Source organism: Anomaloglossus baeobatrachus, chromosome 1 (genome assembly GCF_048569485.1).
Source record: "Anomaloglossus baeobatrachus isolate aAnoBae1 chromosome 1, aAnoBae1.hap1, whole genome shotgun sequence".
NCBI classification, from domain to species: domain Eukaryota; kingdom Metazoa; phylum Chordata; class Amphibia; order Anura; family Aromobatidae; genus Anomaloglossus; species Anomaloglossus baeobatrachus.
In genome coordinates this window covers 53791229-53805766 of record NC_134353.1, presented here as the reverse complement: position 1 = coordinate 53805766, position 14538 = coordinate 53791229, and the positions used below count along the sequence as shown (strand labels likewise).

Genomic DNA, 14538 nt, shown 5'->3' with positions numbered 1-14538 from the left:
ACCACCAAGGGGGGACACGCAGTCGGCAAGCCTTCCAGGAAGTCCGGCGGATTCTGATGTGGGTGGAAGCCACGGCCTCCACCATATCCGCAGTTCACATCCCCGGCGTAGAAAACTGGGAAGCAGACTTCCTCAGTCGCCAGGGCATGGACGCAGGGGAATGGTCCCTTCACCCAGACGTGTTTCAGGAAATCTGTCGCCGATGGGGAAGGCCGGACGTCGACCTCATGGCGTCCCGGCACAACAACAAGGTCCCAACCTTCATGGCACGGTCTCGCGATCAAAGGGCGCTGGCGGCAGACGCCCTAGTGCAAGATTGGTCGCAGTTCCGGCTCCCTTATGTGTTTCCACCTCTGGCACTCTTGCCCAGAGTGCTACGCAAGATCAGATCCGATTGCAGCCGCGTCATACTCGTCGCTCCAGACTGGCCGAGGAGGGCGTGGTATCCGGATCTGTTGCAGCTCACGGTCGGCCAACCGTGGGCACTACCAGACCGACCAGACTTACTGTCCCAAGGGCCGTTTTTCCATCGGAATTCTGCGGCCCTGAACCTGACTGTGTGGCCATTGAGTCCTGGATCCTAGCGTCTTCAGGATTATCCCAAGGGGTCGTTGCCACCATGAGACAGGCTAGGAAGCCCACGTCCGCTAAGATCTACCACAGAACGTGGAGGATATTCTTATCCTGGTGCTCTGCTCAGGGAGTGTCTCCCTGGCCATTTGCATTGTCTACCTTTCTTTCTTTCCTGCAATCTGGGTTAGAAAAAGGTTTGTCGCTCGGCTCCCTTAAAGGTCAGGTCTCGGCGCTATCCGTCTTTTTTCAGAGGCGTTTGGCACGCCTTCCTAAGGTGCGCACGTTCCTACAGGGGGTTTGCCATATCGTACCCCCGTACAAGCGGCCGTTAGATCCATGGGATCTGAACAGGGTACTAGTTGCCCTCCAGAAGCCGCCCTTCGAGCCTCTGAGGGAGGTTTCACTTTCTAGACTATCACAGAAAGTGGTTTTTCTGGTAGCGATCACATCTCTTCGGAGAGTGTCTGAGCTGGCAGCGCTATCATGCAAGGCTCCCTTCCTGGTCTTCCACCAGGACAAGGTAGTGCTGCGCCCCATTCAGGAGTTTCTCCCGAAGGTGGTATCCTCTTTTCATCTTAATCAGGATATCTCTTTGCCTTCGTTTTGTCCTCATGCAGTTCATCGGTATGAGAAGGATTTACATTTGTTAGATCTGGTGAGAGCACTCAGAATCTACATTTCCCGCACGGCGCCCCTGCGCCGCTCGGATGCACTCTTTGTCCTTGTCGCTGGCAAGCGCAAAGGGTCGCAGGCTTCCAAAGCCACCCTGGCTCGATGGATCAAAGAACCAATTCTTGAAGCCTACCGTTCTGCTGGGCTTCCGGTTCCATCAGGGCTGAAGGCCCATTCTACCAGAGCCGTGGGTGCGTCCTGGGCATTGCGACACCAGGCTACGGCTCAACAGGTGTGCCAGGCAGCTACCTGGTCGAGTCTGCACACTTTCACCAAACATTATCAGGTGCATACCTACGCTTCGGCGGACGCCAGCCTAGGTAGAAGAGTCCTGCAGGCGGCAGTTGCCTCCATATAGGGGAGGGCTGTCTTGCAGCTCTAACATGAGGTATTCTTTACCCACCCAGGGACAGCTTTTGGACGTCCCAATCGTCTGGGTCTCCCAATGGAGCGCCGAAGAAGAAGGGAATTTTGTTACTTACCGTAAATTCCTTTTCTTCTAGCTCCTATTGGGAGACCCAGCACCCGCCCTGTTGTCCTTCGGGATTTTTGGTTGTTTTTCGGGTACACATGTTGTTCATGTTGAACGGTTTTCAGTTCTCCGAGGTTACTTCGGAGTGAATTTGTTTAAACCAGTTATTGGCTTTCCTCCTTCTTGCTTTTGCACTAAAACTGGTGAGCCAGTGATCCCACTGGGGGTGTATAGCCAGAAGGGGAGGGGCCTTACACTTTTTAGTGTAATTGCTTTGTGTGGCCTCCGGAGGCAGTGCTATACACCCAATCGTCTGGGTCTCCCAATAGGAGCTAGAAGAAAAGGAATTTATGGTAAGTAACAAAATTCCCTTCTTCTTTTTCGCTCTATTGGGAGACCCAGACAATTGGGTGTATAGGCTATGCCTCCGGAGGCCGCACAAAGTACTACACTTAAAAGTGTTAAGCCCCTCCCCTTCTGCCTATACACCCCCCGTGCTCCCACGGGCTCCTCAGTTTTTTGCTTTGTGCGAAGGAGGCAGACATGCACAGCACAGCTCCACAGATTAGTCAGCAGCAGCTGCTGACTATGTCGGATGGAAGAAAAGTGGGCCCATATAGGGCCCCCAGCATGCTCCCTTCTCACCCCACTCTTGTCGGCGGTGTTGTTAAGGTTGAGGTATCCATTGCGGGTACGGAGGCTGGAGCCCACATGCTGCTTTCCTTCCCCATCCCCCTCTGGGCTCTGGGTGAAGTGGGATCTTATCGGTCTCCAGGCACTGAGACCGTGCTTCATCCACAACTCCTGTGGAGCCTGATGGGTAGGAGCCGGGTACCGTTCAGGGACATGGCCCTGCATCTTGGAGGTATTCTGTATCCCTGTGGGGACCGCGCACGGCATCACCTCAGCTTTGCTGGGTGTGCTAGTGCACCGGGGACCGCGGCGCTGACCGGGTCTATATGTGCCATTACACACACAGCGTCGCTCAGTGTGTTTATATATAAGGGCTACCGCACTAACCGCCGCTGCCATGGGAGACTGCGGCGCGGCTGGGACTTGTAGTTCGCCGGGGACTTTCACGCCGGCCGCGCTTTTACGGCGGCCGCGTTTATTACTAGAGTCCCCGGCTTGCTTGCGGCCTAGTTTCCTTTTCTCCCGCCCTCAGCCCTGACAGGCAGGGGAAGGGCGGGACGCTGCAGAGCGAGCAGCACTGAGGGCTGGAGTACGATTTACATACTCCACCCCCCTCACTGTGCGCAGTGTGAGCACCAGTTCCCGCACTTTCTCGGCCACGCCCCCAGCTCCCTCCTCTCGTCAGGACGCCGCAGCCATTCCTGTCAGCTCCTCGGACGCTGCAGAGGGGGACAAGTCCTGGGAGACCCAGACACGGTCTCTGGTGGCCTCACAACCGCTTTAGGCGGCTGGTAAGCAGCACCTGTTGGTGCTAGCCCCATGGTGCTGTAGTATATTGGTACATTATTTGTGTATTGTATATACTTTACATTGTATGAGCACAGTTCATTCTGGCTATATACCCTATTGTGTTACTCAGGGAAAACTATAGCATGGCGCCCACAAAAGGCAGGGGTGCCAAAACACAGGCTTATTATGCTGCCTGCGCCGCTTGTAAGACCCCACTACCGGCAGGTTCCACTGACCCTCATTGTGTGCAGTGTTCGGCCCCTGTGACACTTCTTCAGCCGGAGCCTATGCTAAGAGGGGCCCAGGGGGAGCCACCTGTTGACACTGTCCAGGTGACGGGGACTGAGTTTGCAAAACTCTCTGAGACTATGGCTAAGATACTAGAAGCCTTGCAGTCCAGGCCGGTATCTCAGCAAAGGGACTCTGGTGAATCATTGTTCCCTGGCCCCCCTCAGTTGGACCTTCTTTGTCCTCCCGGGGTATCTCATACATCCCAGACTGAGGGTTCTGACTTAGACCCCAGCCCCAGATCGACTAAGCGGGCTCGCTTAGAATTTCCCTCGACATCATATTGTTTAGGGTCTCAGCGGGGGGAATCCTTGGTTGATGATGCGGAGCCAGCTGATCAGGATTCGGATCCTGAGAGCGCTCTCAATCTTAATACTCCAGACGGGGACGCCATAGTGAATGATCTTATTGCGTCCATCCATCAGTTGCTGGATATTTCTCCTTCAGTCCCTCCGGCGGAGGAGTCAGCTTCGCAGCAGGAGAAATTTCGTTTCAGGTTTCCCAAGCGGACACAGAGTATGTTTCTAGACCACTCTGATTTCAGAGAGGCAATCCAGAATCACCATGCTTGTCCAGATAAGCGTTTTTCTAAGCGCCTTAAGGATACACGTTATCCTTTCCCCCCGGACGTGGTTAAAGGTTGGACTCAATGTCCCAAAGTGGATCCTCCAATCTCCAGACTGGCGGCTAGATCCATACTTGCAGTGGAAGATGGGGCCTCGCTCAAAGATGCCACTGACAGGCAGATGGAGCTCTGGTTGAAATCCATCTACGAAGCTATCGGAGCTTCTTTTGCCCCAGCATTCGCAGCCGTATGGGCGCTGCAAGCTATCTCAGCAGGTCAAGCGCAAATTGAAGCAGCCACATGCACGGCCGCGCCACAAGTGGCATCCATTACCACCCAGACCTCGGCAATTGCGTCTTACGCTATTAATGCTGTCCTGGACTCTGTGAGCCGTACGGCGGTTGCGGCCGCCAATTCGGTGGTACTCCGCAGGGCCTTGTGGCTACGGGAATGGAAGGCAGATTCTGTTTCCAAAAAGCGCTTAACCAGTTTGCCAATTTCTGGCGACAGGCTGTTTGGCGAGCGCCTGGATGAAATCATCAAACAATCCAAGGGAAAGGACACATCCTTACCCCAGCCCAAACAGAACATCCCCCAACAGAGGAGAGGGCAGTCGAGGTTTCGGTCCTTTCGGGGCGCGGGCAAGGCCCAATTCTCCTCGTCCAAAAGGTCTCAGAAAGAACAAAGGAACTCTGATGCATGGCGGTCTAAGTCACGTCCTAAAAAGACCATTGGAGGCACCGCTAACAAAGCGGCTTCCTCATGACTTTCGACCTCCTCTAGTAGCATCCTCGGTCGGTGGCAGGCTCTCCCGCTTTTGCGACACCTGGCTGCCACAAATAAAAGACCGCTGGGTGAGAGACATTCTGTCTCACGGTTACAAGATAGAGTTCACCTCTCGTCCCCCGACTCGATTCTTCAGGTCCTCTCCGCCTCCCGAGCGAGCCGAGGCTCTTCTGCAGGCGCTGGGCACTCTGAAGGCAGAAGGAGTGGTGGTCCCTGTTCCTCTTCAGTAACAGGGCCACGGTTTTTTACTCCAACTTGTTTGTGGTCCCAAAGAAGGACGGGTCCTTCCGTCCAGTCCTGGACCTGAAACTTCTCAACAAACACGTAAAGACCAGGCGGTTCCGGATGGAATCCCTCCGCTCCGTCATCGCCTCAATGTCTCAAGGAGATTTCCTTGCATCGATCGATATCAAAGATGCTTATCTCCACGTTCCGATTGCCCCAGAGCACCAGCGCTTCTTGCGCTTCGCCATAGAAAACGAACACCTACAGTTCGTGGCACTGCCATTCGGCCTGGCAACAGCACCACGGGTTTTCACCAAGGTTATGGCTACTGTAGTTGCGGTCCTCCATTCTCAGGGTCACTCGGTGATCCCGTACTTGGACGATCTGTTGATCAAGGCACCCTCTCAAGAGGCATGCCAACACAGCCTCGACGCTACCCTGGAGACTCTCCAGAGTTTCGGGTGGATCATCAATTTTCCAAAGTCAAATCTGACACCGGCCCAATCGCTGACATACCTTGGCATGGAGTTCCATACCCTCTCAGCGATAGTGAAGCTTCCGCTGATCAAGCAGCAGTCACTACAGAAAGGGGTACAATCTCTCCTTCAAGGCCAGTCATGCCCCTTGAGGCGCCTCATGCACTTCCTGGGGAAGATGGTGGCAGCAATGGAAGCAGTCCCTTTCGCGCAGTTTCACCTGCGTCCCCTTCAATGGGACATCCTACGCAAATGGGACAGGAAGCCGACGTCCCTCGACAGGACCGTCTCCCTCTCTCAGGCGACCAAAGCCTCCCTTCGGTGGTGGCTTCTTCCCACTTCATTATCGAAGGGGAAATCCTTCCTACCCCCATCCTGGGAAGTAGTCACGACGGACGCGAGTCTGTCAGGGTGGGGAGCGGTTTTTCTCCACCACAGGGCTCAGGGTACGTGGACCCGGCAAGAGTCCTCGCTTCAGATCAATGTTCTGGAAATACGGGCAGTGTATCTTGCCCTGAAAGCGTTCCAGCAGTGGCTGGAAGGCAAGCAGATCCGAATTCAGTCGGACAATTCCACAGCGGTGGCATACATCAACCACCAAGGCGGCACACGCAGTCGACAAGCCTTCCAGGAAGTCCGGCGGATTTTGATGTGGGTGGAAGCCACGGCCTCCACCATATCCGCAGTTCACATCCCAGGCGTAGAAAACTGGGAAGCGGATTATCTCAGTCGCCAGGGCATGGACGCAGGGGAATGGTCCCTTCACCCGGACGTGTTTCAGGAGATCTGTTGCCGCTGGGGGGTGCCGGACGTCGACCTCATGGCGTCCCGGCACAACAACAAGGTACCAATGTTCATGGCACGGTCTCAAGATCCCAGAGCTCTGGCGGCAGACGCCTTAGTTCAGGATTGGTCGCAGTTTCAGCTCCCTTATGTGTTTCCTCCGCTGGCACTGTTGCCCAGAGTGTTACGCAAGATCAGGGCCGACTTCCGCCGCATCATCCTCGTCGCTCCAGACTGGCCGAGGCGGTCGTGGTACCCGGATCTGTGGCATCTCACGGTCGGCCGACCGTGGGCACTACCAGACCGACCAGACTTGCTATCTCAAGGGCCGTTTTTCCATCTGAATTCTGCGGCCCTCAACCTGACTGTGTGGCCATTGAGTCCTGGATCCTAGCGTCTTCAGGGTTATCTCAAGAGGTCATTGCCACTATGAGACAGGCTAGAAAACCAACGTCCGCCAAGATCTATCACAGGACGTGGAAAATTTTTCTGTCGTGGTGCTCTGCTCAGGGTTTTTCTCCCTGGCCATTTGCATTACCTACTTTTCTGTCCTTCCTTCAATCTGGACTGGAAAAGGGTTTGTCGCTGGGCTTAAGGGACAAGTTTCGGCGCTCTCTGTGTTTTTGCAGAAGCGCCTAGCTAGACTTCCACAGGTACGCACGTTCCTGCAGGGAGTTTGTCACATCGTTCCACCTTACAAGCGGCCGTTAGAACCCTGGGATCTAAACAGGGTGCTGATGGTTCTTCAGAAACCACCTTTCGAGCCAATGAGAGATATCTCCCTCTCACGACTTTCGCAGAAAGTGGTTTTTCTAGTAGCAGTCACTTCTCTTCGGAGAGTGTCTGAGCTAGCAGCGTTGTCGTGCAAAGCCCCTTTTCTGGTGTTTCACCAGGACAAGGTGGTTCTACGTCCGGTTCCGGAATTTCTTCCTAAGGTGGTATCCCCCTTTCATCTCAATCAGGATATTTCCTTACCTTCTTTTTATCCTCATCCAGTTCACCAATGTGAAAAGGATTTGCACTTGTTAGATCTGGTGAGAGCACTCAGACTCTACATTTCTCGTACGGCGCCCCTGCGCCGCTCGGATGCACTCTTTGTCCTTGTCGCTGGCCAGCGTAAAGGATCACAGGCTTCCAAATCAACCCTGGCTCGGTGGATAAAGGAGCCAATTATCGAAGCTTACCGTTCGGCTGGGCTTCCGGTTCCCTCAGGGCTGAAGGCCCATTCTACCAGAGCCGTGGGAGCGTCCTGGGCTTTGAGGCACCAGGCTACGGCTCAACAGGTGTGTCAGGCGGCTACCTGGTCGAGCCTGCACACTTTCACGAAGCACTATCAGGTGCATACCTATGCTGCGGCGGATGCCAGCCTAGGTAGACGAGTCCTTCAGGCGGCGGTTGCCCACCTGTAGGAAAGGGCCGTTTTACGGCTCTCTTACAAGGTATTATTTTACCCACCCAGGGACTGCTTTTGGACGTCCCAATTGTCTGGGTCTCCCAATAGAGCGAAAAAGAAGGGAATTTTGTTTACTTACCGTAAATTCCTTTTCTTCTAGCTCTAATTGGGAGACCCAGCACCCGCCCCTGTTTTTTTGTGTACACATTTTGTTCATGTTGAATGGTTTTAGTTCTCCGATATTCCTTCGGATTGAAGTTACTTTAAACCAGTTGATAATTCTTTTTCCTCCTTCTTGCTTTTGCACCAAAACTGAGGAGCCCGTGGGAGCACGGGGGGTGTATAGGCAGAAGGGGAGGGGCTTAACACTTTTAAGTGTAGTACTTTGTGCGGCCTCCGGAGGCATAGCCTATACACCCAATTGTCTGGGTCTCCCAATTAGAGCTAGAAGAAAAGGAATTTACGGTAAGTAAACAAAATTCCCTTCTTCTTCTAGCTCCTATTGGGAGACCCAGCACCCGCCCCTGTTCCCTTCGGGCTGTTGTTCTTTGTGTACACATGTTGTCATGTTGAATGGTTTTCAGTTTTCCGAACTTCCTTCGGATTGAATTACTTTAGACCAATTGATAAGTTTCCTCCTTCCTGCTTTTGCACCAAAACTGAGGAGCCCGTGATGCACGGGGGGGTGTATAGGCAGAAGGGGAGGGGCTTTACACTTTTAAGTGTAATACTTTGTGTGGCCTCCGGAGGCAGAAGCTATACGCCCAATTGTCTGGGTCTCCCAATTGGAGCTAGAAGAAAAGGAATTTACGGTAAGTAAACAAAATTCCCTTCTTCTCACAGCATATTGTAAAACACATCTTTGTTCCTTGTTCATTTTTTCTGTGCGAACTTTACTGATAATACTTTGCAGCTTCACATTCTGGCTTCATTATCTTTGGTTAATTCCTTCATGACTATACAGCTTAGAATTATATTATGGGTCTATGCGATGGCTACGTAGACAGATTATTATGCAACTACATCTATGTTTTGATTATTTATATACACAGATATTCTTATTATGTTTAAACAAACTACAGCTCAGGCGACCTCCACATAAGATGATCTGTGTGTGTAAATCAAAGTATAGATGTCGTTGCATAATTATCTGTGTGTCTATATGACAATCGCATAGAAGCTTCATAATATGATTCTAAGATGTGTATTTCGCAGTATGTTAACAATGATCAGATCGCCAAAAGTAACAATGAACAAAGAGGTATTCATTACATACTGAGAGAATTCATAATCAGTTGGTTCACACCATGTGGGATGTTGACTCCTTGTTCTTGCTCCAAGGTCGAAGTCGAATGTTGTATAATCACAAGATTCTTTAATACACGGGTCAGAAGCTGGCTTCTGCTCAAGCAGTGAACACGTCTCATTGTCTGATTCATTTATATCTGCAGATTGATTTGAACTCAGTCTCTGTGACCCTGAAAAACCCAATTTGCGGTTTTCCCCAAAATTCCCAACCATGGTAACGGAAAACAACTTTGTGTTTCAGAACGCCTTAAAAATGATGCCGGAGACCCAATGGTGCTGAAACTGAAGGACTGGCCTCCCGGCGAAGACTTCAGAGACATGATGCTGTCCCGGTACGTTCATGTACATTTATAAGCCTTGGGGAACGCTGCTGGGAGTGTGGACCTCAATATTAATGTCGTTGAGTTTTACGATTTTATTTTTTTTCCCTTATCCCAGGTTTGACGATTTAATGAAAAATATCCCACTACCAGAGTACACCAGGAGGGAAGGCAAGCTAAATCTGGCCGCTCGGCTTCCGCCTTACTTCGTTCGCCCTGACTTGGGACCAAAAATGTATAATGCTTACGGTAAGTTATTAGGATTTTACAGGGAATTCGTCACCAGATTTGGGCCTTCTAAACTAAAGCTAGCACCTTAAGCAGCGCCTGTGCTGCATTCTGTAAAAGGTACACGTTACCCCCTGACCCCCTCTGTAGACCCCACAAATACCTTTATAAAATCTCCTGCCCTGTATGTAAATTGTCCGGTCCAATGGGCATTGTAATCTGCACCTCCTGTCCCTCCTTTCGCCGCCATCCTGTGCTGATTGACGTGTAGGTGGGCAAAATCGTGCGCCTCTGCAGACATAGTTAGGTCCAGAAATATTTGGACAGTGACACAAGTTTTGTTATTTTAGCTGTTTACAAAAACATGTTCAGAAATACAATTATATATATAATATGGGCTGAAAGTGCACACTCCCAGCTGCAATATGAGAGTTTTCACATCCAAATCGGAGAAAGGGTTTAGGAATCCTAGCTCTGTAATGCATAGCCTCCTCTTTTTCAAGGGACCAAAAGTAATTGGACAAGGGACTCTAAGGGCTGCAATTAACTCTGAAGGCGTCTCCCTCGTTAACCTGTAATCAATGAAGTAGTTAAAAGGTCTGGGGTTGATTACAGGTGTGTGGTTTTGCATTTAGAAGCTGTTGCTGTGACCAGACAACATGCGGTCTAAGGAACTCTCAATTGAGGTGAAGCAGAACATCCTGAGGCTAAAAAAAAAAGAAAAAATCCATCAGATAGATAGCAGACATGCTTGGAGTGGCAAAATCAACAGTCTGGTACATTCTGAGAAAAAAGGAATTGACTGGTGAGCTTGGGAACTCAAAAAGGCCTGGGCGTCCACGGATGACAACAGTGGTGGATGATCGCCGCATACTTTCTTTGGTGAAGAAGAACCCGTTCACAACATCAACTGAAGTCCAGAACACTCTCAGTGAAGTAGGTGTATCTGTCTCTAAGTCAACAGTAAAGAGAAGACTCCATGAAAGTAAATACAAAGGGTTCACATCTAGATGCAAACCATTCATCAATTCCAAAAATAGACAGGCCAGAGTTAAATTTGCTGAAAAACACCTCATGAAGCCAGCTCAGTTCTGGAAAAGTATTCTATGGACAGATGAGACAAAGATCAACCTGTACCAGAATGATGGGAAGAAAAAAGTTTGGAGAAGAAAGGGAACGGCACATGATCCAAGGCATACCACATCCTCTGTAAAACATGGTGGAGGCAACGTGATGGCATGGGCATGAATGGCTTTCAATGGCACTGGGTCACTTGTGTTTATTGATGACATAACAGCAGACAAGAGTAGGCGGATGAATTCTGAAGTGTACCGGGATATACTTTCAGCCCAGATTCAGCCAAATGCCGCAAAGTTGATCGGACGGCGCTTCATAGTACAGATGGACAATGACCCCAAGCATACAGCCAAAGCTACCCAGGAGTTCATGAGTGCAAAAAAGTGGAACATTCTGCAATGGCCAAGTCAATCACCAGATCTTAACCCAATTGAGCATGCATTTCACTTGCTCAAATCCAGACTTAAGACGGAAAGACCCTCAAACAAGCAAGACCTGAAGGCTGCGGCTGTAAAGGCCTGGCAAAGCATTAAGAAGGAGGAAACCCAGCGTTTGGTGATGTCCATGGGTTCCAGACTTAAGGCAGTGATTGCCTCCAAAGGATTCACAACAAAATATTGAAAATAAAAATATTTTGTTTGGGTTTGGTTTATTTGTCCAATTACTTTTGACCTCCTAAAATGTGGAGTGTCTGTAAAGAAATGTGTACAATTCCTACAATTTCTATCAGATATTTCTTTGTCGCTCCATTGGGAGACCCAGACAATTGGGAGACCCAGACAATTGGGGTGTATAGCTATGCCTCCGGAGGCCACACAAAGTATTACACTAAAAGTGTAAAGCCCCTCCCCTTCTGCCTATACACCCCCCGTGGTCACGGGCTCCTCAGTTTTTATGCTTTGTGCGAAGGAGGCAGACATCCACGCATAGCTCCACAGCTTGGTCAGCAGCAGCTGCTGACTAGGTCGGATGGAAGAAAAGAGGGCCCATAACAGGGCCCCCAGCATGCTCCCTTCTGCTGAGTGACTTTGTGTATTGGGAACTACCGCGCCGGACGCTCCGGGAGCGGCGGCGCGGCTGGGACTTGTAGTTCGCCGGGGACTGGGCGCCGACCGCGCTTTTACGGCGGCGGCGCTTATAAATCCAGTCCCCGGCTTCTGCGGCCTAGTGCCGCTTCGTTCCCGCCCCCTCCCTGTCACTCAGGGAAGGAGACAGAAGCTGAGCAATCAGCAGCGCCGAGGGCTGGAGCTTTATTTACATGCTCCAGCCCTCTCACTGCACACTGTCGGACGCCGGATTCCCGCTCTGACTTGGGGCACACCCACGGCCCGCCCCTCCTCACACGAGCTGGGGAAGACGCCGGCAGCCATTACTGCAGTCCGAGCTCGGACTTTCGGCAACCAGGCAGGACGGTGGCGACCATACACCCGCTTATAGGCGGGCGGTAAGCGGCACACATAGTGCTGACCCCAATATATACTGCAGTGTGTACATGTGTATTTTAACTGCATAGGTCGCTATATGCCCGCTTGGAGAGCGACGCATCAGCAGCAGGAAAGCAGGTGTGCTAAGGCACAGGCTTTCTAGGCTGCTTGTATTGCACGTACTGAAGTGTTCATTTGTGTTCATACTTGTATGCTATACATTGCACTGTACAGTCGCTAGTCTTAGCTATATTCTCCTGGAATGGCTAGACTACAGCAGCAGAAAACCAAGGGTGCTGGGGCACAGGTTTTTTTTTTTCTATGCTGCTTGTATTGCATGGGCTGCAGTGGGCATTTGTACTTGTGCTTGTATGCTATACATTGCACTGTATGGTCACTCTTCTGGGCTATATTCCCCTAGATGACTAGTCTACAGCAGCAGAAGAGCAGAGGTGCCAGGGCACAGGCTTCTATGCTGCTTGTATTGCTTGTGCTGCAGTGTTCATTTGTACTTTATGCTTGTATGCTATACATTGCACTGTACGGTCACCAATCTTGGCTATATACTTCTAGATGGCTAGTCGGCAGCGGCAAAAAAGCAACACAGATTTTCAGTGCTGTTTTTACTACATGGGATGCTGTTCATGACACCGTCCCATTGTGTGCATGCTCCCCTGTAGCACTTCGTCTGCCGGGGTCTCTAGCACTTCGTCTGCCGGGGTCTCTACTAGTCGTGGCCAAAGAAACCACCTGTCATCCCTGTCCAAGGACAGGGACGGAGTTGCAGTTTCGACAGATATATTGTCATAAGATAGAGACTTGCAGTCCAGACAGGCCATGGGCAATCTTCCTGACCAACCTCATTTGGAACGGGGGGGTCCCAGGAGGACTCTCTGTATGATAAGGCAGCTCTCCAGGACTTTGATCCTGACATCGCTATCGATCCGGATACACCGGATGGTAACGCCATACGGAATGATCCTATAGCGTCCATCAATGGAAGGTTGGATCTTTCTCCCTCAGCTCCCCCAGTGGAGGAGTCAGCTTCACAGCAGGAGAAGTCCCTTTTCAGTATCTCAAACGGATATTGAGTATTTTTCTGGCCACGCTGACTTCAGAGAAGCAGTCCAGACACACCACGCTTACCAGATAAGCGTCTTCTCCAAACGTTTTTAAGATACACGTTATTCCTTTTCCCCTGACGTGGTCAAGCGCTGGACCTAGGGTCCAAAGGTGGATTCTCCAATCTCCAGGCTTGCGTCTAGAGCCATAGTTGCACTGGAGATGGGGCTTCAATTAAAGATGCCATTCACAGACAGATGGACTCTGGTTGAAATCTGTCTAGGGGGCTATCGGCGTGTCGGTTGCTCCGGCATTCACAGCCGTATAGGCAACCTAACCTTTTTCAGCTGTTCTTGCGCAGCTGGCCTTGAGCACATGTACATCTGTACCGCAGAGGCGTCCGTAACCCCGTAATGTCTGCACTGCGACTTACCCTATTAATGCTGTCCTAAACGTACAGTCGAGGTTTCGGTCCTTCCCAAGCTCGGGCAGGTCCCAATTGTCCTCGTGCAAAAGGGCTACAAAACCTCAGACGGGCTCAGATTCCGGCCGGGCTCAATCACGCCCAAGGAAGGCAGCCGGAGGAACCGCTACCAAGGCGGTCTCCTCATGTCTCTCAGCTCTCTCTCTCTCTCTCCGCATCCGCGGTTGTTGGCAGACTCCCCCGCCTTTGGCGACAGTTAGCTGCCACAGGTCACAGACCGGAGGGTGACGGACATTGTGCTCACGTGCACAGGACAGTGTTCTGTTCTCGTCCTCCGACTCCATCCTTCAGAACGGCCTCACCTCCCCTCCGAGCAGATGCCCTGCTGCAGGCGGTGGACGCTCTAAGAGCAGAAGGAGTGGTGATCCCTGTCCCCCCTCAGGAACGAGGGCGAGGGTTTGTACTCCAATCTCTTTGTGGCTCCAAAAAAGGACGGCTCCTTCCGTCCTGTTCTGGACCTAAAACTGCTCAACAAGCATGCGAACGCCAGGCGGTTCCGGATGGAATCCCTCCGATCCGTCATTACCTCAATGTCTCGAGGAGACTTCCTTGCCTCAACAGACATCAAAGATGCCTATCTCCACGTGCCAATTGCTACGGAGCACCAACGTTTTTCTACGTTTTGTGATAGGAGACGACCATCTTCAGTTCGTAGCCCTGCCATTCGGTCTGGCGACAGCCCCACGGGTGTTCACCAAGGTCATGGCAGCAGTGGTAGCAGTCTTGCACTCTCAGGGACACCCGGTGATCCCTTACTTGGACGATCTACTCGTCAAAGCACCCTCTCAAGAGGCATGACAACGCAGCCTGAATGTTACGCTGGAGACTCTCCAGACTTTCGGGTGGATCATCAATTTGGCAAGGTCAAATCTGTCACCGATTCAATCACTGACGTATCTCGGCATGGAGTTTCACACTCTATCAGCGATAGTGAAGCTTCCGCTGAACAAGCAGAGTTCACTGCAAACGGAGGTGCAGTC

General features: G+C 51.4%; 1 protein-coding gene across 1 annotated transcript in view; it reads left to right on the top strand.

The window, feature by feature from the left end:
- Window positions 1-14538, top strand: part of KDM3A (lysine demethylase 3A) — a 201614-nt gene that overhangs the window by 150795 nt on the left and 36281 nt on the right. The window contains exons 21-22 of the mRNA XM_075346786.1: window positions 9205-9295; window positions 9402-9532. Coding sequence (XP_075202901.1) covers window positions 9205-9295; window positions 9402-9532 — 222 coding nt within the window. The remainder of the gene's footprint in view (window positions 1-9204; window positions 9296-9401; window positions 9533-14538) is intronic.